Source organism: Natator depressus, chromosome 10 (genome assembly GCF_965152275.1).
Source record: "Natator depressus isolate rNatDep1 chromosome 10, rNatDep2.hap1, whole genome shotgun sequence".
Lineage (NCBI taxonomy): Eukaryota > Metazoa > Chordata > Testudines > Cheloniidae > Natator > Natator depressus.
In genome coordinates this window covers 58534973-58558370 of record NC_134243.1, presented here as the reverse complement: position 1 = coordinate 58558370, position 23398 = coordinate 58534973, and the positions used below count along the sequence as shown (strand labels likewise).

The 23398-nt window shown below is 42.6% G+C and overlaps 1 protein-coding gene across 8 annotated transcripts in view; it reads right to left on the bottom strand.

The window, feature by feature from the left end:
- Positions 1 to 23398, bottom strand: part of ZNF280D (zinc finger protein 280D) — an 81873-nt gene that overhangs the window by 47614 nt on the left and 10861 nt on the right. For 6 of the 8 annotated variants that reach the window (XR_012641280.1, XM_074966285.1, XM_074966287.1 and 3 more), the window contains exons 3-4: positions 827 to 892; positions 354 to 724 (exon numbers count right to left, since the gene is read on the bottom strand). The exons of 1 other annotated variant lie outside the window; for it this stretch is intronic. Coding sequence is in view for 6 of the 7 variants with exons in the window: in XM_074966285.1 (XP_074822386.1) it covers positions 354 to 724; positions 827 to 892 (437 nt within the window). In the remaining variant the exon portion in view is untranslated. The remainder of the gene's footprint in view (positions 1 to 353; positions 725 to 826; positions 893 to 23398) is intronic. One more of the 8 variants, XM_074966286.1, reaches the window with a different exon arrangement.

Sequence of the window (23398 nt, the reverse complement as noted above, 5' to 3'; positions counted from 1 at the left end):
ATGCACATGCAGAACTTTGTACACAAATATACACTGTCCTGAAGACAATGTAATTACTCCTGCGTAAAGTTAACCAGCTGCCAGAGTCTCTGAAAAATTGAGGCCTTAAGCTTCAAACAAATTGAACAACATCAAACACAGTGTAGTAAAAAGTCTATTTAATACTAAAGTTCCTGAAAGGGAACCTATGTGTCATAACATGTTTAGTAAATTTCTACAAAAACCACAAAGTTCTTTGAAACCAAAATTTAGTGAAGTGATGTGACTATACAATAAGCAATATCCAGTTCTTGTACTTCATTAATTTAACTGCAATTAAACCTTAAGCTTTATAAGTTACTATAAGAATTTACCTGATTTAATATTATAGGTTGTGCTGTTACTGTAGCCACTGGCCTCGGTACGGGTTGACCCATTACAGGAATTGTAATATTTTTTGATACTGGCTGTGTTGTTACTGGAACGGTTACAGGTCTGCTAACAGGCTGTGATATTCCAGAATTTGACCCGGGTATCTGCTGAGCTGATAAACATCCAGCAACAGGTCTCTGTAGCGTCTGTGAAGTTCCTGAAACAGTCACTGGTCTAGACAACGGTTGAACGGCTACAGAGCTAGTTGCAGGTCTGGATACAGACTGAAAGACTGGTGAAGCAGTGACAGCACCCGGATTGGATGCAGGAGTTGTATAGTGTTGACTGGCAGGCTTGAACGTAGTAACTGTACCTGTTACACAGAATTCCAGAATAATCATTACATAGTATTACAGTTGGATGTTTCATTAAGTTTTTTTTTTTTTTAAATTACCATATTAGGACAATGTAGTACCTCTACTAGGTGCACCATTCTGTATCCCCGTTCGTGATGAGCTGAGGTTGACTCTGTTCAATATATCTGTTAAAAGTTACATTTGTGTCTTAATTCCAGTGACAAGTTACAAAAACTGAAGTGAAGTTAAAATAAAAACAAAAATTAAAAGCAGCATTATATGTGAAGGTAGCAAAAGCCAACAGATTTTTTTCAATTAAAAACTTGAATGCCATTTCTAAAATAAAGCAATCTGCATTATCATCCTATTTGTACAAATAAAGATCTTGAGACTCCTGATTTTTCTTCTTGAGAAAGTTAATTCACCAAATCATGTCAAATTTTAGTTCTCTAGAAATGTAGATAGGAAAGCAAAACTCTGCTACATAGAATCCATAAGTGTTTAGCTGTGTAGGTTACGTAGACCATTACACAAAAATTTAATGAAGACAATGGAAACAAATAAGAAAAGTGAATACATTCATAAATTATTTCTTAGAAAAAGTTTCTTGAATTCTGAAAAAACATTCCAAAAAGAGGAAGGAAACTCCCCGCTCCACAACTAATTACTTTGCATTTGGCAATTCAAGACAGATCGGGAGGAATAATTTGAACTACTTATTCTAAATTAACTATCAATTTACGAGAAAGATCTGATCATCATTGCGGAGAGCTCAATCTCCAACAGAAGTGAAAAATCCAAAGTAGTATATTAGGCCGTACAAGGAACAAGATGGAGAGTACTACCAAAATATATACCATTATACAAATAAACGGCATACTCTCACCCTGTATACAGTTCAGTTATAGTCACTGCAACTCAAAGTTTGGAGCGGAAATAGAGGGGGTACAAAAACATGCACTAAAAATTATGAATATGGAAAAAATATTATGAAGAGATTGGAATGATTGGAATCTTTTACCTTAGAGAGTAGATGAATAAAAGGGGGAAATGATAGGAGTATAAAAATAATAAATGGTATAGAGAAGCTAGATCAGGAACTTCTATTCAATCTCACTTGTAACATAAAGCGACACTGAAAGGTGGCAAATTCAAAATAAAAAAAGAACACTTACACAAAATGCACAAGTAGTGTAAGTTAGTTTCACCATCAAGATATTGAGGCAAAGAATTTAGCAGGATTTATAAAAGATTAGATGTTTATATAACTAACAAGAATATACAGAAGTTAAAACAAAAAAATATTAACTATTAACTTCAGGGCATAAGCCAACCTCTAACTATTGGTAGTTAAAAGAAGCTTTTCCTGGGTGAAAATTATTCCTCAGCTGCCTACTGCAGAGTTTCTTCCTCTGAAACAACTGGTACTGCTTACTATTCGAGATAGGTTACTAGACTAGATGGACCTCTGGTCTGTTTCAGTATAGTAATTCATAAATTTATCATACCAGTACTCCTCTGGATGACATTACCTAAGACAGGCAGGCAGGCAGGCAGGCAGGCAGAAAGAAACCACTTGCTAAAAGAGGATATATAGGCTTCCCCTGCCCACAAAACTAGTACAGCTCACTATATAAGCACCATTTGGGAAAAGGTTAAGGAGGGAGAAAAAATGGTAATTTACTTACAATGTAACTGTTCTTTGAGACATGGTTCATAGGCGTATTCCATTCAGGAAACTATGAGCTTCTCCTCATTTTACTGGGCAATCCCCCGTAAGAAGCATCTGCCACATCGAGTGCCAACTGCACTGAGGTCTTGGCCACCAAGCGGCTTCTGCCAAGAAAGCCCATAACTCCTCCCTTACATTTCCAGGCAGCTTGTCAGTGAACTTAGACATTGCATCCCAGTTTACAAAATCATGTTCTGCTAACAATTCCTGCTGGTTTCCTATGCATATTTGGAGAAAGGAAGCAGCAGATTCATTTGGCTATGATGTAGCCATGGTGGCATGTAAAATAGACTTCGATCTTGAATGGTCCCTTGCATGTCTTCTTTCTTCAGCAAGTGTCCATATGGAAAGGTTTAGCCTTCTTAAATCCCTCAAAATTGCATCTTCCAACCACATTCTTGGTGCTCTACTTTCTTCAACCACAGCTCTATAAAAATTCTGTAAAAGCGTACCTGCTTCTGTACTTTGGACATTACCTCATCCCACTGCAGCCATCTTGTTCTCAAAAGGTGCAAAACTACAACTTGCCAGGATCATCTAAATACTTCCTCATTTGTGACAAAAGTCAAACCAACAGATCTTGATACATCGTAACTTTTGACACTGAAAACTGTTATTTCCTCTCCTCCAGTATTTTTAACAGCCATGTTTCTGCTCCACATAACAGAGTTGTCATTACTGGTGTGCTGAACACTTGTATCTTGGGTTGTTACACAGACATCCTGCCGGCCAAAGAGGTTTTTGAAGATGTTGAAATGACGCAGACACAAGACTGATCCTATGTGTAACTCCTTCAGCTATAGAACCTCCTGCTATCAGCCAACTACCAAGATACATAAAACGGTTTACCAATTCAGCATCATTACATGCAGCGTCAGTAGGCCATTCATGTCTGTTTTATCAGAGGTACACACAGCTTTGGTTTTATCATCATTGATCTTAAGTCCCATAGATTCTGCAGTTTTTTGCAGCTCTTCTAGCATTAGCTGTAGTTTGTCAATGGTCTCTCAGGGGGCATGGATCAGCATTCATCTCACACTCCTTGTCAGTACCCGGCCCAAGCCAGGGACACTAATGATCCAACCAGCATACCAAATTCAGTGATGAATCCTGGTGACGTGCCACCTGAGGCAAGTTCCACATACACTAAGAAGAATGGTCTCTGCAAGTAAGACAGTATCATCCACATACTTAAGATCCTCTAAAGATTAATCTTTAAATTTCACTTCACCTACTTTGGGCTCAATCAGCTTTGTCATCAGATAGTCTATTAGAACTATAAACAGATGGTACATGTACCCTGTGGGGTACACAGTGGACTTCCAGGGGATACATCAACACATCTAGTTAATTGCCTTGTTTTATAACAGGCTATTAAAAAGCACTAGCAAAATCAGAACTAATATTTCATACAGCCAAAATGAAAAAGTAAGTAATTTTTCCAAAATAGTGTCCGGTAACACTTTTGTATTTTTATGTCTGATTTTGTAAGCAAGTAGTTTTTAAGTGAGGTGAAACTTCGGGTACACAAGACAAATCAGATCCCTGAAAAGGATACAGTAGTCTGGAAAGAGACTTGAGAACTGCTGCTATAAACTACATAGGTGAGAGAATGCGTACCGGGCATATTCTAGAGTCTAATGAAAACCAGTTTATAATACAAATACTGACCCTCACAGAGGTAAATGTATTGCAATACAGTTCTTCCACCAGGCATACTAAGTCCTCAGGCACTCCAAACTCATAGCAGTACCCACAGTGCTGATTCGTGCACCGAATCAAAAGTAAATGCAAAGTCTATAAATGTGGTATTAACCTTCCTTTTGTTTCTGTAATCATGTTTTCATTAACATTCTGCACAGTGTATATATAAGACAGATTTTAGATCAGCCTGTACAGAATCCACACTGGCTGTCTCTCATTTTTGGGCTGAGACAGTATTTCAGTTGGTTCAGTAGTATAATCAAACATTTTCTCTGGGACTAAGAGCAGTGTTATTCCCTTACAGTTTGAGCAAACTGATCCCTCTCCTTTTTGCGGGATGATGCAGCCTCTCTTCTAATCTTCTGGAATATGACTGGTTTCCCAAACTTTTAAGACAGTTTTATGAAACTAGTAACCTAAACCCAGGCCACCACTTTTTAGGAGTTCTGATGAAATATTGTCAAGACCAGTTGGTTCACCATTTGGTAAATGTTTGACCATATGCATCACTTCCGCAAGTGTCAATTTCCTGTTTTCTGATGGGTTCTCTTTTGGATTAAGCTGAGTTTACATCTTTGTGGGGATCTGTTCATTAAAATCACAAAAGTGCTAACACCAATGCTTAAGTTATGCATCAATATCTTGGAAGTATTCTCTGGAGAGAGGAGGAATAATTTTTTCTCCTAAGTCAAGTCTCTTGGATTTTCTCTTTGGGAATTGATTTGAATCTCCCTTGATGAAACCTCTCATTGACAGTACTGACCATGAAGGAGTTTGAGGCAGGGTGGGAACAAAAGTACCCGAAGCCTTGCATCGGAACATGATATAATGTGTCTGTATGCTTGGCTGTTGGCGCCAAGGAGGCTGGTATGTGCCATAAGGTATTTTCTGGTTCCAAAAGAGCCCCATTCAGAAGGAGGGCTACCCTCCCAGGGGCTGCCACCTGAAAAACGGCCAAAACCTATCCTGAAGGACGACCCATCACTCTCACAGATCTTGGGAGACAGGCCAGTCCTTGCTTACAGACAGCCCCCCCTACCTGAAGCAAATACTCACCAGCAACCACACAACAGAACCACTAACCCAGGAACCTATCCTTGCAACAAAGCCCGTTGCCAACTGTTTCCACATATCTATTCACGGGACACCATCATAGGGCCTAGTCACATCAGCCACACTATCAGAGGCTCGTTCATCTGCGCATCTACCAATGTGATATATGTCATCATGTTCCAGCAATGCCCCTCTGCCATGTACATTGGTTAAACTGGACAGTCTCTATGCAAAAGAATCAATGGACACAAATCAGACATCAAGAATTATAACATTCAAAAACCAGTTGGAGAACACTTCAATCTCTTTGGTCACTCGCTTATAGACCTAAAAGTGGCAATTCTTCAACAAAAAAAACTTCAAAAACACACTCCAACGAGAGACTGCTGAATTGGAATTAATTTGCAAACTGGATACAATTAACTTACGCTTGAATAAAGACTGGGAGTGGATGGGTCATTACACAAAATAAAACTATTTCCCCATGTTTATTTCACACACACCCCCCTCCACTGTTCCTCAGACGTTCTTGTCAACTGCTGGAAATGGCCCACCTTGATTATCACTACAAAAGGTTCCCCCCCGCCCCGCTCTCCTGCTGGTAATAGCTTACTTTACCTGATCACTCTTGTTACAGTGTGTATGGTAACACCCATTGTTTCATGTTCTCTGTGTATATAAAATCTCCCCACTGTATTTTACACTGCATGCATCTGATGAAGTGAGCTGTGGCTCACGAAAGCTTATGCTCAAATGGTTAGTCTCTAAGGTGCCACAAATACTCCTTTTCTTTTTGCGCATACGGACTAACACAGCTGCTACTCTGAAACTTCTCTTGGACAAGCTCAGCTTGTATGCTCAACATTGCAGCCATCCTCTTCGATAGGTCCTGATAAGATTGAAAATCCTCTGGAACAGGGGAGGAGGAATCTGAAGTCACTGAGTCCTCTGGAAAGGACAACAAGTTAACCAAGGCCAGTGGGTCCTCTTGCGGTACAACTGGTTCCTCAGTATCTGCACATGCTGCCAAAGTAAGTGGCTCCCCATGGTGTTTAGCAAAACAATCTGGTGAGCTTCCTCTCCAGCATGCAGATAACTGAAACCTGGAAAACCGTTATAGTGGCTCTTTAGGAATCCTTAGGGTGAGAAGAAGGGTGTAAGTCACAGGTGTGGTTGTATTAACTTCAATGGAACAAAAGGGGCCCAAAGAGTCAAAGGTGTTAACATGACTCGAACTGTGCAAAATTAAACACTGTTCAATAAGGTTCAGGGTTTGGTATAGAGACCTAAGCAGCGCTTAGTACCATGGCAAACACACCATTAAAAACACTTTTAACATTTTATTAAAGGCACAGAAAAGGACAATATTTAAAGCATTTGAAATGTACAGTAATAAATACGGCTTTCATTTTAACAACAGTCGTTGTTTCCCTTAAGTGGAGAGTCTTTTAGAAGGGAAAAAAAACAAAAAAAACCCCTTATTCTACAATCTCTTGGATGGTATTAAAGATGGTAATAACTGTCCTTTTTGAGGAAAAGTGAAGAAATTAGCCGAGATGGGCTGGAGCTGTTGTTGTTAAAGTCAAATACCTTTTCCTAGAAGACAAAACAAGACAAAATACAAAAAGGGGAGAGAAAGTACAGCAAAGATAGAAAAAACAGCTTCTGTCTCTGATGTTGGCTTTTAATTTGCAACCTCACTGCTGGAAAAAAACAGTGAGTACATGGTCTTATTAGCCACTCTGAGACCTGGCAAACTTGTGACAGCATCGGGCAGTTTAGGGCACTGCATTTCTAGTCACAGACTTACAGCAATGTTGCAAAATATACAACCTTGGCTGGCTAAGCCAGACTCCTTTTAGACAGAAGGAAAGAGGAGACAGAGAAGTGAAGAAATAAGGTGAGGAAGGAAAAGGACACATCAGGTGAAGAGAGGAGAGAAAGTGTCACATTCCAGATGGTGGTTGGGATTCAGTCGGAGCTGGTAGCAGAGGAGATGTCATCTGCATCCCTTTTCTCTAGCCTGGTCAGGACATCTCCCAGAATCAGGATGAAGAAGGTCCTTGGGTCCCAGGAGATGGTGAGGGTAGCAGCCATGATCGTGAAGCTCGGTCCTGTAGCCAAATTTTCTCCCAAAGTCTCTTAAGGACCCCAAGGAGTAGTAGAAAGTGGAATAGCCCATCCCCTCCTTATTTTGTCCACCAGTTAGGCCTAATATCTGACATACCAATTTTGGTTCATTGATTTCTGGTTCCACACTTCGTTTAATAAGCATGATCTTAACACAATTCTTGAGTTATGTCAAAAGACCTTTTGTTTGGACTAATTCAGTCTCTCTCTCTCACACACACACACACACACACACACACACCCCTTTTCTTACCAAAGATTTGTGGTTACAGCTTATTGTGACATTTTATTAACTTACAATCACTTTTTACAGATGAACCCACAATTAAGGCAAATTTGTAGGCCCAGTTACAACCAGGCCCAATTATTTACAGCAGCCAATAGGAAGTAGGCCAAGATGAGCTATCTTTGCAGTATGAACAGTCCCATTCTTGATACAATGCTCTCCTTCGGTAGGTGGTCTAGAAGGCTTGCTAGACTGACCAAACCTCAGAGGGAACAGTGACATGGAAGAAGACTCCAAACCCAACTGCAAGGAGCTATCTGAATAGTCAGCAGAAACTGGGGGTGCCAATCCTAAAGAGGCCACTAGGCACCTTTATTTATCTGTGGCCCATTGGAAAGAAGTCAATATCAGTGCTGATGCCAGCATAGTAGTCAATACGGCAAACATGCCCCAAGATGTGAAGAGAATCACATGGAGTCTTCGTATGAGGAAAGACCTTGCTGCTGCTGCTGAAGTGCAAGTTGTGGTTGATGCCCAGTCTGAGGGCTACCCCAGTACTAAACCCAGGTGAGAAGATAGACGCTTGTGCAGAGGCTGAAAAACATACCAGTACTGACATGGTGTGCGTCAATGCCTATCACATCTTCGCTGTTTCTCTTAGTATCAACACTGGCACCACTAACAGCCTCTGTTCTGAAGCCATGGACCCAGACAGACCACCACGAGCAGGAGGCACATCCACTTCCAAGGACTCCTGGCACCACAGGAGAGTTTGGGATGGAGAGCCAAAGCAAATCCTTTACTACCTCATAAGCTTGCACGTCCGTTGGTACCAACGGGGCCAGAACAGTATCCGTTGGTACCAGATTCAACAGCTGTCCCACAGGACAGTACCAGAATCAATGGTACAGTACCTATACGTTCCCGTCATGGTACCAGGGAGACAAGGGTCGACAACTTGGCTCTATCCTGAGTTCCTGAGAAGCAGGGGTGATTTTCCAAATCCTCCTCCGAAGAAGAAGAAGAGTAATCCTTCAATCTGGAGTGGCTCTGGTCTGTTTTATGGATCCTCTTTCAGAGTGGCCCCGGAGAGGAAGACTAATCCCTCTCTCTCTCTCTGACAAGAAGAGTCTGAGTACAGCAGTTTGTCAACGACCACTGCAGCCTCTGTAGCACCCCAAGAGGCAGGGTGATCCATCGACGGCCAGAAGGCTGAGGCAGATCCTGTGCCATGAGGTGTTGCTTGAGGCGCAGAGCTCTAGAAATCTGCATTCTTTACCTGAAAGGAAGGCAGATTCTGCACATCTTTTTAATGTGTCCCGCACCAAGGCCAAAAAGTAGCACATGTGGGGGTCACTATTCAGAACAGACACCTCACATGACAGGCAGTACTTGCATCAAAAACTAACCACTGACTAAAAACAATCAAAACAGTAAAGAAAACTAGCTATTGGCAGGAACTAACACCTAATATTTAACAAGATTACCCAGACCAAAAAAAAAAAGTGAGGTAAACTGCATGGGGAACTCATACTCAGGCACAGGCAGTGAGAAGGCACTGGAGAGATCAGGGTGGTGTCAATCTTATATAATTTCAGAAGGAGCCAGGGTGCAGAGCACAAGCTCCTCCCCGACAGATACTGCTACAGAAAATTCTCTGACTCCAGCACACCAGGTACACAAACATCTTAGTAGAATACACACATACAACTGCTTGAAGAAGAACAGTTTCTATGTTTAGATTCTTCTTTACTTATTTGTTAACCATGCTGAGATTAAGTAGCAGTATGATAGGGCATGTTATCCTACAGTGCCTTAGGAGTAAAGGAAAGCCAAGAATTACATGGCTCAGCCACAAAATCATTCAATACAAACCCAGCCAGAAAAAATAATTTGCATAAAAAGGTATTTATACCTCTAGGTTACTGATATGAAAGTTAATATTTCTAAGTGTTCAAATACTGTAAGTTGGAAACTGACATACAACATGTTTCCGAATGTATTTGCTCCCAACTTTTAAAGAAAGAAATCACTGAACTGGTAGAAATCACTGGTTAAGCACCTGCAACCAGAATCTGTTGAAGTGCTAAACCAGCTTTTGATACGATTAGCCTCTTTACCAGGTGCAAAGGAATATTTTCTTCATTTCAGTTTATTCTACTAGTTCAGATCAACGTTCAAAATTCATTCAAAGTTAAGAAACCAATTAAAAGCTCAACACACAGGAAAGCTTGTTTTTCTCTTCAATCTATGAATAAAAACTAGATGTGGAAGCCTGAGACCTACTAGTTCTAAAATGTTGAAGGACACAGCGACTAGAAATAATCAGTTCAATTCACTAACTACAGGTACTTCCTTTGTTTAGTAAATCAGTTAGTTTTAAAGGCAAAACAAGTTTTGATAAACCTTTTCTCTTATGTTTCCAGCACATTTAAAATAGTTTTATTTAATTTAAAAAATGTTTTTGTGTATTTTAATTGAATCAGAATTTCCATCCAGAGAGCCTGACACATATCACAAGTAAAAAAATTAAATCATAAATAAGAAATGCATCACCATTTTCTAAAATAAATGTAAAAATTAAGAAATAATGAATAAATATCGAGCTATATAATTACTTAAATAAACGTGTACAGACACAGCGTATCCTCCTGGTTACCAAAAAGAAGCACCAAATTTAGTGTAAATGTTATATCTAGCTGCAAGTCAAAATGTGTTAATGGTTACCAACCAATGAGAATAAACCTTTCTTTAGCAAAGTAACTAAAAAGTATAAATACAAACACAATTAAAATTGATTTAAACCAAGCTTTCCTGTTTGCTTACTTAAATCATTATTTTTTTTAAAAAAAAAATCAGTGATCTAAATTGCTTTGATTTAAATCGGTTTACCCTGGCGGTGAAACTGTAAACTATCTAATAAGAAATCACGTAAGATAATTAATGTATTATAATATACAAGCATACAAAACTGAGTTAAGATTGCATATGCCAGGTTAACTTTAGCATTTCTTACACATTTCCTAAACAATACTAATATGTTATATTTAAATAGTTAATTTTCATATGCTGATGAAAGCACCTGCCAAACATGAACAAATGTTAGCCGCAACCCATCTTACAAAAAAAATATCTGAAGTACAGAGAAGTTATGTTCCAAAGCAAAATCTCAGATCCAGAAACTGAAACCAGATTTTTTGGTTCACAGTCTCACAGGCCAAGGTCTAACCAGCAGCTACCTAAGTACCTAGCAGGTTATTCATGCAAACTCTTTCAATTTGCCTCTGCTGTAAGAGGGACCAGAGGAGACGCCATACCTGATCAGAGCAGTAGATCATATATTCCAGTATCTTGTCTCAGATTATGGCCAGTACCAGATGGTTCAGAAGAAGGTACAAGAAACCCCATAGTGAGTAAGTATGACTCAACATACTCCTAGATGTTTTTTTCTTAACTTTAGCCAATTAAAGCCCGGTTTATTCCCTAAATTATAAGAGTTTATAGCACTTACAAAAAGAACACACTTATTTAACTACAGTAACTGTATAATATTCTCATTTTCAATATAAGTGCATTATACTTTAGAAAGAAAAATAAACCCTACTATCATAGCACTTCACTTTGGTGTCCTGGCCAACAAGTTCCACAGGTTAATTGTACATTACTACATAATTCAGTGTTTACTTTCATCAGTTTCTCATTTGTCATGTTTCAATTTCACTGAAAGCGTCCATGTACTTATGAGTAATCAGGAGGGCCCAATTTCCCTTCTATATATTGTCCCCTTTTAGCTGGCCATGCTCTAAACCAGAGTGAGGAAGCTTTTTTCTATCAGGGGCCGCTGATAAAAATCAGTCGTAGGCCAGTCGTGGGGGGAGGGGTGTGTGTGTAGAGGCTCATGGCTCCCCCCCCCGCCCCCCCACAGTGGGGCAAGCCAGCACTCATGGCTCCAGCCCGGGGGGGTGGGGGGGCCACAGGGGTGGAGGCTCGGGGCTTCCCGTAAGCTCCAGGGTGGGGCCAGAAATGAGGGGTTCAGGATGGGAGAAGTGGCTCCAGGCTGGGGTGCGGAAGGGGTTGAGGATTCCAGCTGGGGGTGAGGCCTCGGAGTGGGGCTGGGTATGAGGGGTTTGGGGTGCAGGAAGGGACTCTGGGCTAGAGCTAAGGGAATTGGAGCGTGGGATGGGGTTCCGATCTGGGGCAGGGGGTTCAGGGTGGGGGGCTCCGGCCAGGCGGCGCTTACCTCAGGCGGCTCCCTGTCAGCAGTGCAGCAGGGCTAAGGCAGGCTCGCTGCCTGCCCTGGCTCCGCACTGCTCCCAGAAGCAGTCGCCATGTCCGGTCCCTAGGCGGAAGGGCCAGATGGCTCTGTGCGGCGCCGCCCCTGCAGGTCCCATTGTCTGGGAATCACGGCCAATGGGAGTAGCAGAGCCGGCACCGGCGCACAGAGCTTCCCTGATCACCCCTCCGCCTAGACGCCACAGGCTCATGCCGGTCGCTTCCAGGAGCTGCGCGGAGCCAACTGGACTTTTAACGGCCTAACAACCCCCGCCTTCCCCCGCAGCGAGGTGAGCCAGCACTCGCGGCTCCAGCCCCACAGGGGGCGCCGAGACTTAGGGCTTCTAACCCATGGCACGGAGACTAGCCACTGGCTGGATTAAATGGGCTGGATCTGGCCCGCAGGCTGTAGGTTCCCCACCCCAGGTCCTTCTTCAGAAGGAAGCATTTCAGTGTATTTAGTTGCTTTTTTCCCTGGACCTCTTCTATTTCTGCTAGATTTTTTTAAATAGAGTTAACAGAACTCAATACAGTACTCCAAGTGAGCATATACAAATGATTCATGCAATGGCTTTATAAAATATTTTCAGTATTACAGTCTATCCCATTCCTTATGCCTCCTAACATTTTGTTTGCTTTTATGGCCCCTTGTGCACAATTAGCAGGGGTTTTCATTTACCAGTCCTCAATGATTCCAAGTCGTCATTTGTTTTTCAAAGCATATTTAGAATTAACCAAGTAAAAGTAATTCAAATCATCTCCTCCAATGTGCAGTACTTTGGGTTTGTCAAGAATTAATGTAATCAGCCCTACTAGGCCCATTCACGTAGCTTAGTCAGGTCTTTCTGAAGTTCCTGAGCCTTCCCTAGAATTGACAAAACATAATAATTTAGTTTAAAGGAAAAAAATCCTCATTTGCATGCTCTTTACCTGCTTGGTGCTGTACTCGGAAGCTATTGGACTGGAGCACTAGATACCCGCACATAATCCAGGGATTTGAGTCCTTCCAAAAGTTTAGCCACCACAAGGGCAAGTCATCTGTGACCAGGGGTAAGGGACTATTCAGCAGATAATACCTGAGGAAATCTACTGCCCACTTGATAGCCAGAGCTTCCTTTTGATATATAATTGAATATGTTCTTTCCCTGGGGAACAACTTCCTGCTTAAAATATAGGATTGGGTGCTATTCTCCCTCAAAGTCCTGGACAGCACCACTGAAAGACTGATGTCAGATGCATCTGTATAGAGAATAAACTGCCGGGTGAAGTTGGTGAGTACAGGCATCAAGCCCAGCCATGCCATCAGGGTATTATAAAAGCATCATCACACTGGTCATCTCAAAGGACACTGTTGGTACCTGTCTTTCAGCACATCCATTCGGGGAGCTGTGATCAATGCAAAGTTGAGGATGAACTGGCATAATGTCCCACCGGGCCTAGGAAGCAACATATGTGTCTCCTAGTCCAAGGCATGGGGCATGAGTTCAGCTTGTGGATATTAACAGGTTTCACAAAGCTTATTCCTACTCCCTATCCCATAAGTCACTTCTGCCATGGCCAACTTACACTTTGCAGGGTTAGCTGTGACACCAAGCCTCCTGCAGGGATGTCAGTAGTGCCCGTAGGTGCCATATGTGGTCTGCCCCCATATAGCTATATATGACAATGTCGCCAAACTAAGCCTCAGCATATTGCTGGTGGGATCTGAGGATTCCATTCAAAGGCACTGGACAGTCGCTGTCACTCCTTGCAGAGCGAACAACATAGTTTTAAAATGGAAATAGCCAAATGGGAACAGAAGGGGTGTGGTCTTCTCCTGAGAGGATGGAGATTGGAAATCAGTCAGCAGCCCCTTTGTAAGGTCAATCATAGTGAGATACTGCACTGGGCCCAACCACTCAGAGTTCATCCACCCTTGGCACTGGAGAGGCATCAAACTTTGTGATGGACTTGAGCTTGTGAACATCCCTACAAAATAGGACCATGCCATCTACTTTCGGGTTCAGGACTATAGGGCTTCTCCAGACGCTCTTAGACTCCTCATTGACCCCCATCCTCAGCACCGCTTCACGTATTGTGTCCCACACATCCTTTTTGGTAAAGGTCAGAGAATTCTTCCTAACGAGTTGCCATTGTGCTCTTTCCAGATGATGTTGTATCATGTGTGTGCTTCACAAACTTGTGAAGAATATCTGAGCAAAGTCTCTGATTACTTGCATCAGACAGGATCTTCTGATTTGGCAAAGCCACTACCAGCAGTACGCTTAATTGTTGTACCACCACCCAAGGATGTTCCCCCTTGGAGTACATCTCAGCTCTAAAGCACTGCCGATGCATCTCTTTGCTGATGCCAAGGTAATCTAAAATAGCGGTCTTCACATGATTAAAGGTCACTGAGAGGCCAGCACCTCCTTCTCAAAATGGTGAGGAGCGCTTCCAGATCATCATGTGGGCCCATCTTAGTTAACTTCACCAACATGGGTGGCAGAGGTCCCTCTGGTGAACTGGTCTCTATGAGGCCTCCCTCGGATGTTCTTGCTGCTGGGAAATAATCTCTTTCAACAGCTGCTGCTGCTGCACTGCTTGGGCCTGTTTCTGGATTGTCCACTACTACAACATTTACTGCTGGAATTGCTGCTGCTGGTTGGCCTGCTGTTGTTGCCACTCCTACCATCCACTTACACCAGCGTTCAGGGTTCATCTTGTCTGAAGTACATATCAGCTGAGGCCACCTCGCGAGGGGCTGGTGAGGAACCTGTTTCTGCTTCATTGCCTTTTAACAGGCATAGAGCTTCATAGCTGTATCCTCCACCAATTGTGCTCAACTGGCTCTCAACTGGGCTTGGTGTTAGTGTCTGAATCTTTTGCCCCGGGTCCCTTATGGTAGCCCCCGCTACTGGGCAATCTTACAGTTCTTGGCAGGAGTTCAGGTCACTTTCAGGTCTTTTCAGAGCCCAATTTAAAATTGCAAAAAGGCTACTATTCTGGGGTGTATTAATAGGAATGTCGTATGTAAGACACAAGTGGTAACTGTCCCACTCTACTTGGCACTGGTGAGTGCCAACTGAGCGCCACACTTTAGGAAAGATGCGGAGAAACTTCAGAGTCCAGATGAGAACAACAAAAATGATCAAAAGTTTAGAAAGCCTCATCTCTGAGGAAAAGTTAAAAAAACTGGGCTTGAGAAAAGAAGACTGAGGGGAACCTGGTCTTTATATATGTTAATGGCTCCTATGAAGAGGACAGTGATTAATTGTTTTCCATGTCCACTGAACGTCAGACAAGTAATGGGCTTAATCTGCACCAAAGGACATTTTGGATAGATACTTGGAAAAACTTTCGAACTGTAAGGGAGGTTGTGGAATACCCAATATTGGAGAATTTTAAAAACAGGCTGGACAACCAATTCTCAGGGATGGTCTAGGTTTACTTGGTCCTGCCTCATTGCAGGGGGCTGAATTTGATGACCTCTGAAGGTCCTTTCCAGACCTACATTTCTACAATTCTATGATCTTTAACAAGACCTTATGTTTTCCTAAAGCATCCAGAAAATGCTCTTGATTAATAACTACAGCTGTTTACATCAAATGGGACTACTCACATGAATAAAGACTGCTTTTAGGAGTAAGAGTTGCAGGATCAGGCCTTATGTTTGCAAATAAATGCTCGTGCAGACCTGTTGGCAAATCTTGTTATCTAAACATCAACATGAATTCCACTCTGGAATTCAAACTAAGGACTTGTGAAATGCTAAAAGAATCCATTCTGGCAGTTGCAGTTCACAAAGCATATTTTCACCTTCAGGCATTTTGGTATAAACATTTGGTTCGTATTCTGTATGTCTGAAACATTTAATGGCTTGCACATAAGACATATCACTAAAAAGAATATAGATTCAGAATGAATAGTTTAAAAAAGGAAAACAAATTCCATGGAGGCCTATGACTGAATCCACCTCATCAATCTACAGCTTGTAATTTCAACGTGGACTTTTAATTTGTATTTTACTTCAACTAATCACTATCAAAACTTTATTTTTACAGTGTTGTAGCAAGCAAGTTTAATAAACTACATTTTATCTAAGAAATGTAAGTAGAATATTGTTTTTAGCTAACAGCAGCAGCCTACAATTATATCATATAAGACTGCTATTGTGTCACATATCAAACTAAGCAGCACGGGGGCTGGTCAGTAATAGGATGAGCTGTAGGAAACTATACAGGTAACTCAATAAATGGTACTCTTCCTTTCCAGACAAAGCTGAACTAATGCTGTTGTATAGCAAAAGGGAGGAATTTACTGTGGGAGATGCTATTTCAGGAAGTAAAGTCAAGCTCCTCTTCTACTCTCTCAGACTTCCCATGCCACTTTGTACATTAGATGCATTAACCACTGTATTCTGGACAAACCCAATGTTTAAAGTGTGGATATGTACTCCAAAAATACAAGTCCATACAAAAGTGATTAGAAATGGCTTCCTGAAGTTTCCCTAGTTGCCTCTCAATGATTCTACATCAAATTTGCTCAGTTTACAAGTAAAGAGGGTAAACACAATTGTGTTCATTCTGATGTGCTTATCACCAACAGTAATCACGATTCTGAACATTGAAACCTTCTTATTGTGCTGATAATGAACAAGCCACAGAATGGTCCCTTGAAATGTGCGTTAACTACTTATGCTAAGCAATCTGTTCCACCTTGTATTTAGCTGTGACACTCCGAGTATGTTTACCAGACTTGAAGATCTCTGTGTAAGCTCAAAAGCTTGTCCCTCTCATCAACAGAAGCTGATTCAATGAGAGATATTACCTCACCCATCTTGTCTCTCTAATATGCCAGAGAAGAATCTCATTCACTCTCCCATAGCTATGTTCACTGTATTTGGCAGAGTAATTGTATATTACCGACGCAGCCAGTCCATGGAGCAACAAGGGGGACAGAGTGTGGGAAGAACTGGATAACGGCAGACACTATACGTCCATGCCTTGGATCCCAGTTCCTGGAGCTGAGTCTGGTTACATCAGAATTTCAGATTTCATTTAAAAGAAAGTAAATGCTTCATGAGATCAAAGCAAATCTTGAAGACACAACCCAAGTACAAGCAATGCAAAGAATTCTGCCTTACTCTGCAGACAGCCTGAAATAATAGTTTTGTGGTGTGAAATACCCAGTGCATCTCAATGAGTTGTAATTCCAAAATCCACTGCTGTTGGAGGTTCCACCAATGTATCAACCCAACAGAGGACCCTGTGCATGGCAGAAGGAGAAGAGTACAGTGATCCCAGTCCATCCACCCAAGCAGATATACCATGGATATAGAGGGCCCTCTCTGCTGCCAATACTGCCTCTTTGCAAGGAGATGGGAAACCTGCTCCTAAATCTCCTGCTCCCAGTGTGAGTTTCCCTGCTGTTGCTCCAAGGAAACAGAAAAGGGCCCCATGCCACTGCCTCTCTGGAAGAGGAGACAGACTTCCCACTGCTATCATTCCAAGTGTGGGGCACGAGCTCAGGATTTGAGCCACAGCAACCGTCACAGAGAACACCATGTCATGGTGTGCTTAGGGTCACAGATTGACTTAATCCAGGCCCAAGTACAGAGCCAGAAACTTCTCAATTATAATCTGATTCTTCCAGTGATTTGCTGTATCACCTTGGGTAAGTCACTTAACGAATTCACTCTCTCTCTTTCCCTCTCTGTGAACTGGGAATTAACGTTGACCTACTTCACAGAGGTGACAGAGGATTGTTTAGTGTTTATACCGCACATACATCATGTACATTTCTTAATATTTTTATCTTTAAAAGAGAAATGGAAAGACAACAGTGAAATTGTCAATGAAAATTATTTTTTCCAAAGTTATAAATAAGAACTTTTCACTTAAAGAAAGCCCACACACTTATTAAGGAATGCCACTTCCTCACACTTATAGATAAGTTATGTCCTAATATTCATTTTGTTTCCCTAGACTCGTATGATCATTTTTTCAACATTATCAGATAGGAATATAGTCATTTGGCCTTGATCCAAAGTTCGGTGAAAAGAATGGGAAAGTGAAGTGAATGTTTCCATTGACTTCGGGGGGATGGGAGGGGTCAGGCCCCTCATTCAGTTACATCTGGAAACAGTGCGCCTACAAAATAAGCAGTATTCCATGTTTTCAGTTTTTACCGATTTTCATTGATAAATTACCTGTTCTTTTATTAAAGTTCAGTTTTTACTGATTTACACCCCTTTAACAATCCACTCAGTATTTTTTCAGGTACTTATTTTTGTTAACCACTAAAGCTTTACGTGACTGTTGTATTCTGCAGCTCTGAGATTAAAGCAATTCCACAGTGTAAAACACAGAACACACACACACGATGGAGGTCAGAAAATCAAACAATGTTAATATTGTGCTATGACTGGCTCACAAGGAGACACTGCCCGCCTATTTCTTTGTGTCTGTTTAGTGTGGCACTGAATTTAAACAATCAATCCTCCACAGATAAAGATAGTTAATGCCCCTTATCCACCCGGTTACCTCCTGTAGTGCTAATCTCCTTACGGATTTGGATGGACCAGCCTGGGTTCTTCTGGATCCCCACACAGCCATTCCCCCCTTTCTGTGGCTGGCTCCAGACTACCTCCAAAATGGCTTTTCCTCCTTCCTAGGCTCCCAGGGGAGGGCATCTCACTCCAGGAGCTTTCACCAGTGCTTTAATGAAAGAGAGGACACAGCATGATTGTGTCAATGAATTTGTGCATGCTCTTTGTTTTACCAGACCACCACTGTTAATAGCAGAGGGGCCTATTAGTGACTTTGTGAGACATTGCTACAGCAGAAAAACCTTTCCTAATGCAGATAAACTAACTTGTAAATATCTGAAAGAAAATGACAACATGTTTGAGATGATGACATGTTTGAGATATACCAACTATCTTGGCAAAATGTAACCACAACTAACACAGATTATTCTGCTTCCTAGATGGCTAAATTTGCACAGGAGATTAAACTCAATCAAACTGAAACTGCTACGTATTACCTGTCTTGCTCATCTGATTAACATTGCACTGTCAGAAGAAATGAAAGACATGAAATCTTGTATCACTGGATTCAGGGCTGTTTTCAAGCATGCAAACAAGTTCACAGAATCATAGAACCATAGAATATCAGGGTTGGAAGGGACCTCAGGAGGTCATCTAGTCCAACCCCCTGCTCAAACCAGGACCAATCCCCAACTAAATCATCCCAGCTGGGGCTTTTTGTCAAGCCTGACCTTAAAAACCTCTAAGGAAGGAGATTCCACCACCTCCCTAGGTAACCACATTCCAGTGTTTCACCACCCTCCTAGTGAAAAAGTTTTTCCTGATATCCAACCTAAACCTCCCCCACTGCAACTTGAGACCATTACTCCTTGTTCTGTCAACCGCTACAACTGAGAACAGTCTAGATCCATCCTCTTTGGAACCCCCTTTCAGGTAGTTGAAAGCAGCTATCAAATCCCCCCTCATTCTTCTCTTCCACAGACTAAACAATCCCAGTTCCCTCAACCTCTCCTCATAAGTCATGCGTTCCAGTCCCCTAATCATTTTTGTTGCCCTCCGCTGGGCTCTTTCCAATTTTTCCACATCCTTCTTGTAGTGTGGGGCCCAAAATTGGACACACTACTCCAGATGAGGCCTCACCAATGTTGAATAGAGGGGAACGATCACGTCCCTCGATCTGCTGGCAATGCCCCTACATATACATCCCAAAATGCCATTGGCCTTCTTGGCAACAAGGGCACACTGTTGACTCATATCCAGCTTCTCATCCACTGTAACCCCTAGGTCCTTTTCTGCAGAACTGCTGCCGAGCCATTCGGTCCCTAGTCTGTAGCGGTGCATTGGGTTCTTCCGTCCTAAGTGCAGGACTCTGCACTTATCCTTATTGAACCTCATCAGATTTCTTTTGGCCCAATCCTCTAATTTGTCTAGGGCCCTCTGTATCCTATCCCTACCCTCCAGCGTATCTACCTCTCCTCCCAGTTTAGTGTCATCTGCAAACTTGCTGAGGGTGCAATCCACACCATCCTCCAGATCATTTATGAAGATATTGAACAAAACTGGCCCCAGGACTGACCCTTGAGGCACTCCGTTTGATACCGGCTGCCAACTAGACATGGAGCCATTGATCACTATCCATTGAGCCCGACAATCTAGCCAACTTTCTACCCACCTTATAGTCCATTCATCCAGCCCATACTACTTTAACTTGCTGGCAAGAATACTGTGGGAGACAGTGTCAAAAGCTTTGCTAAAGTCAAGGAACAACACGTCCACCGCTTTCCCCTCATCCACAGAGCCAGTTATCTCGTCATAGAAGGCAATTGGATTAGACAGGCATGACTTGCCCTTGCTGTATCCATGCTAACTGTTCCTGATTACTTTCCTCTCCTCTAAGTGCTTCAGAATTGATTCCTTGAGGACCTGCTCTGTGATTTTTCCAGGGACTGAGGTGAGGCTGACTGGCCTGTAGTTCCCAGGATCCTCCTTCTTCTCTTTTTTAAAGATGGGCACTACATTAGCCTTTTTCCAGTTGTCCGGGACTTCCCCCCGATCGCCATGAGTTTTCAAAGATAATGGCCAATGGCTCTGCAATCACATCCGCCAACTCCTTTAGCACTCTCGGATGCAGCGCATCCGGCCCCATGGACTTGTGCTCGTCCAGCTTTTCTAAATAGTCCCGAACCCCTTCTTTCTCCACAGAGGGCTGGTCACCTCCTCCCCATGCTGTGCTGCCCAGTGCAGTCATCTGGAAGCTGACCTTGTTCGTGAAGACAGAGGCAAAAAAAGCATTGAGTACATTAGCTTTTTCCACATCCTCTGTCACTAGGTTGCCTCCCTCATTCAGTAAGGGGCCCACTCTTTCCTTGACTTTCTTCTTGTTGCTAACATACCTGAAGAAACCCTTCTTGTTACTCTTAACATCTCTTGATAGCTGCAACTCCAGGTGTGATTTGGCCTTCCCGATTTCACTCCTGCATGCCCGAGCAATATTTTTATACTCTTCCCTGGTCATTTGTCCAATCTTCCACTTCTTGTAAGCTTCTTTTTTGTGTTTAAGATCAGCAAGGATTTCACTGTTAAGCCAAGCTGGTCACCTGCCATATTTACTGTTCTTTCTACACATCGGAATGGTTTGTCCCTGTAACCTCAATAAGGATTCTTTAAAATACAGCCAGCTCTCCTGGACTCCTTTCCCCCTCATGTTATTCTCCCAAGGGATCCTGCCCATCAGTTCCCTGAGGGAGTCAGTCTGCTTTTCTGAAGTCCAGGGTCCATATTCTGCTGCTCTCCTTTCTTCCTTGTGTCAGGATCCTGAACTAGACCATCTCATGGTCACTGCCTCCCAGGTTCCTATCCACTTTTGCTTCCCCTACTAATTCTTCCCGGTTTGTGAGCAGCAGGTTAAGAAGAGTTCTTCCCCAAGTTGGTTCCTCCAGCACTTGCACCAGGAAATTGTCCCCTACCCTTTCCAAAAACTTCCTGGATTGTCTGTGCACCACTGTATTGCTCTCCCAGCAGATATCATGGTGATTGAAGTCTCCCATGAAAACCAGGGCATGCGATCTAGTAACGTTCGTGAGCTGCCAGAAGAAAGCCTCATCCACCTCATCCCCCTGGTCCGGTGGTCTATAGCAGACTCCCACCACGACATCACCCTTGTTGCTCACACTTCTAAACTTAATCCAGAGATTCTCAGGTTTTTCTGCAGTTTCATACTTGAGCTCTGAGCAGTCATACTGCTCCCTTACATACAGTACAACTCCCCCACCTTTTCTGCCCTGCCTGTCCTTCCTGAACAGTTTATATCCATCCATGACAGTACTCCAGTCATGTGAGTTATCCCACCAAGTCTCTGTTATTCCAATCACATCATAATTCCTTGACTGTGCCAGGACTTCCAGTTCTCCCTGCTTGTTTCCCAGGCTTCTTGCATTTGTGTATAGGCACTTGAGATAACTCGCCGATCGTCCCTCTTTCTCAGTATGAGGCAGGAGCTCTGCCCTCTCGCGCGCTCCCTCCTGGTATCCCACTTCCCCACTTACCTCAGGGCTTTGGTCTCCTTCCCTCGGTGAACCTAGTTTAAAGCCCTCCTCACTAGGTTAGCCGCCTGCTTGCGAAGATGCTCTTCCCTCTCTTCATTAGGTGGAGCCCATCTCTGCCTAGCACTCCTCCTTCTTGGAACACCATCCCATGGACAAGGAATCCAAAGCCTTCTCTCCGACACCACCTTCGCAGCCATTCGTTGACTTCCACAATTCGATGGCCTCTACCCAGGCCTTTTCCTTCCACGGGGAGGATGGACGAGAAGACCACTTGCGCCTCAAACTCCTTTATTCTTCTTCCCAGAGCCACGTAGTCTGCAGTGATCCGCTCATGGTCATTCTTGGCAGTATCATTGGTGCCCACGTGGAGAAGCAGGAAGGGGTAGCAATCCGAGGGCCTGATGAGTCTCGGCAGTCTCTCCGTCACATCATGAATCCTAGCTCTTTGAAATTGAAGGCTTTGTTTTACACAGTGCGAGATGCGTGCAGAGCTAACTACTGATAACCTACCCGTTGTGCCACATCAGTGGATGAACTTGTATTTTGCTGCCTCTCGTGTAGATAACAGGTTGACTGTGCTAATGCATCTCCTAGATCATCCTCAGTTTGTTGGTTCTAAAAGGAGAAACTCTGAAGAGACTGGCAAATAACTAAAATGACCGCCAGATTCTACGCACCATTGCTGAAAACTTAGAATCACTGCGTGACACACAGAAAACACTGGAGTTCTCTCCAACTACTGCCAACACGTTTGCCAATACAGATGTTTACTGGATCCTGATAACCAAAATATCAGCTGAACTGAGCATAAAAGTTGCAGGAGAAATATATGGCAAAAAAACCCCAAGAACAGTTGTTTCTGGAAATCCTTCCCACCCCGGAACACGAGAGAACCAAAAAAAGAGTTCAAAACCTTCTACACAACTCTCAGTGAGAAACAGGAGACAACCATGTCCCATAATCTGAATCCAGAAGTATTTGGTGCCAAAGATTCTTTTTGGAAAGTCATCCAGATGTTGCATCCCTTCCTCAAGGTGAATTTTGCAGCAGACTATGACTGTTATGCCAGAGTGTTTCAACCATTTGCCACTAAAGATCAAATTTCAAATCTGAACGGGGAATTTAATAATTATATGAACTTGCCTAACCCAGACAATGTAAAACTGGATATGCTGGCTTTTTGAAACAGTCATCAAGACACCCTTCCCAACTCCAGCCAAGTGGCACAGCAAGCTCTGAGTGTACCCCCCGGATCTTTTGATTCAGCGCACATACTTTCAAAGTCAGACTACCTCCAAGACAGCAAGAGGCTCAACATGAGTGAGGATATTTTGAAGAAAATTATGCGAGCATACGCAAACCAGGATTTCTGGGAAAAACTGCTAGCTCTGAGAGAGACAAAACAGATCTTTGCACATTAAAAAAAGGTTTCAATTATACTGTAGTAAAATACGTACATTACAAAAGTTTGTTTTTCTTTTTTTCCTCTGATTTTTCCCC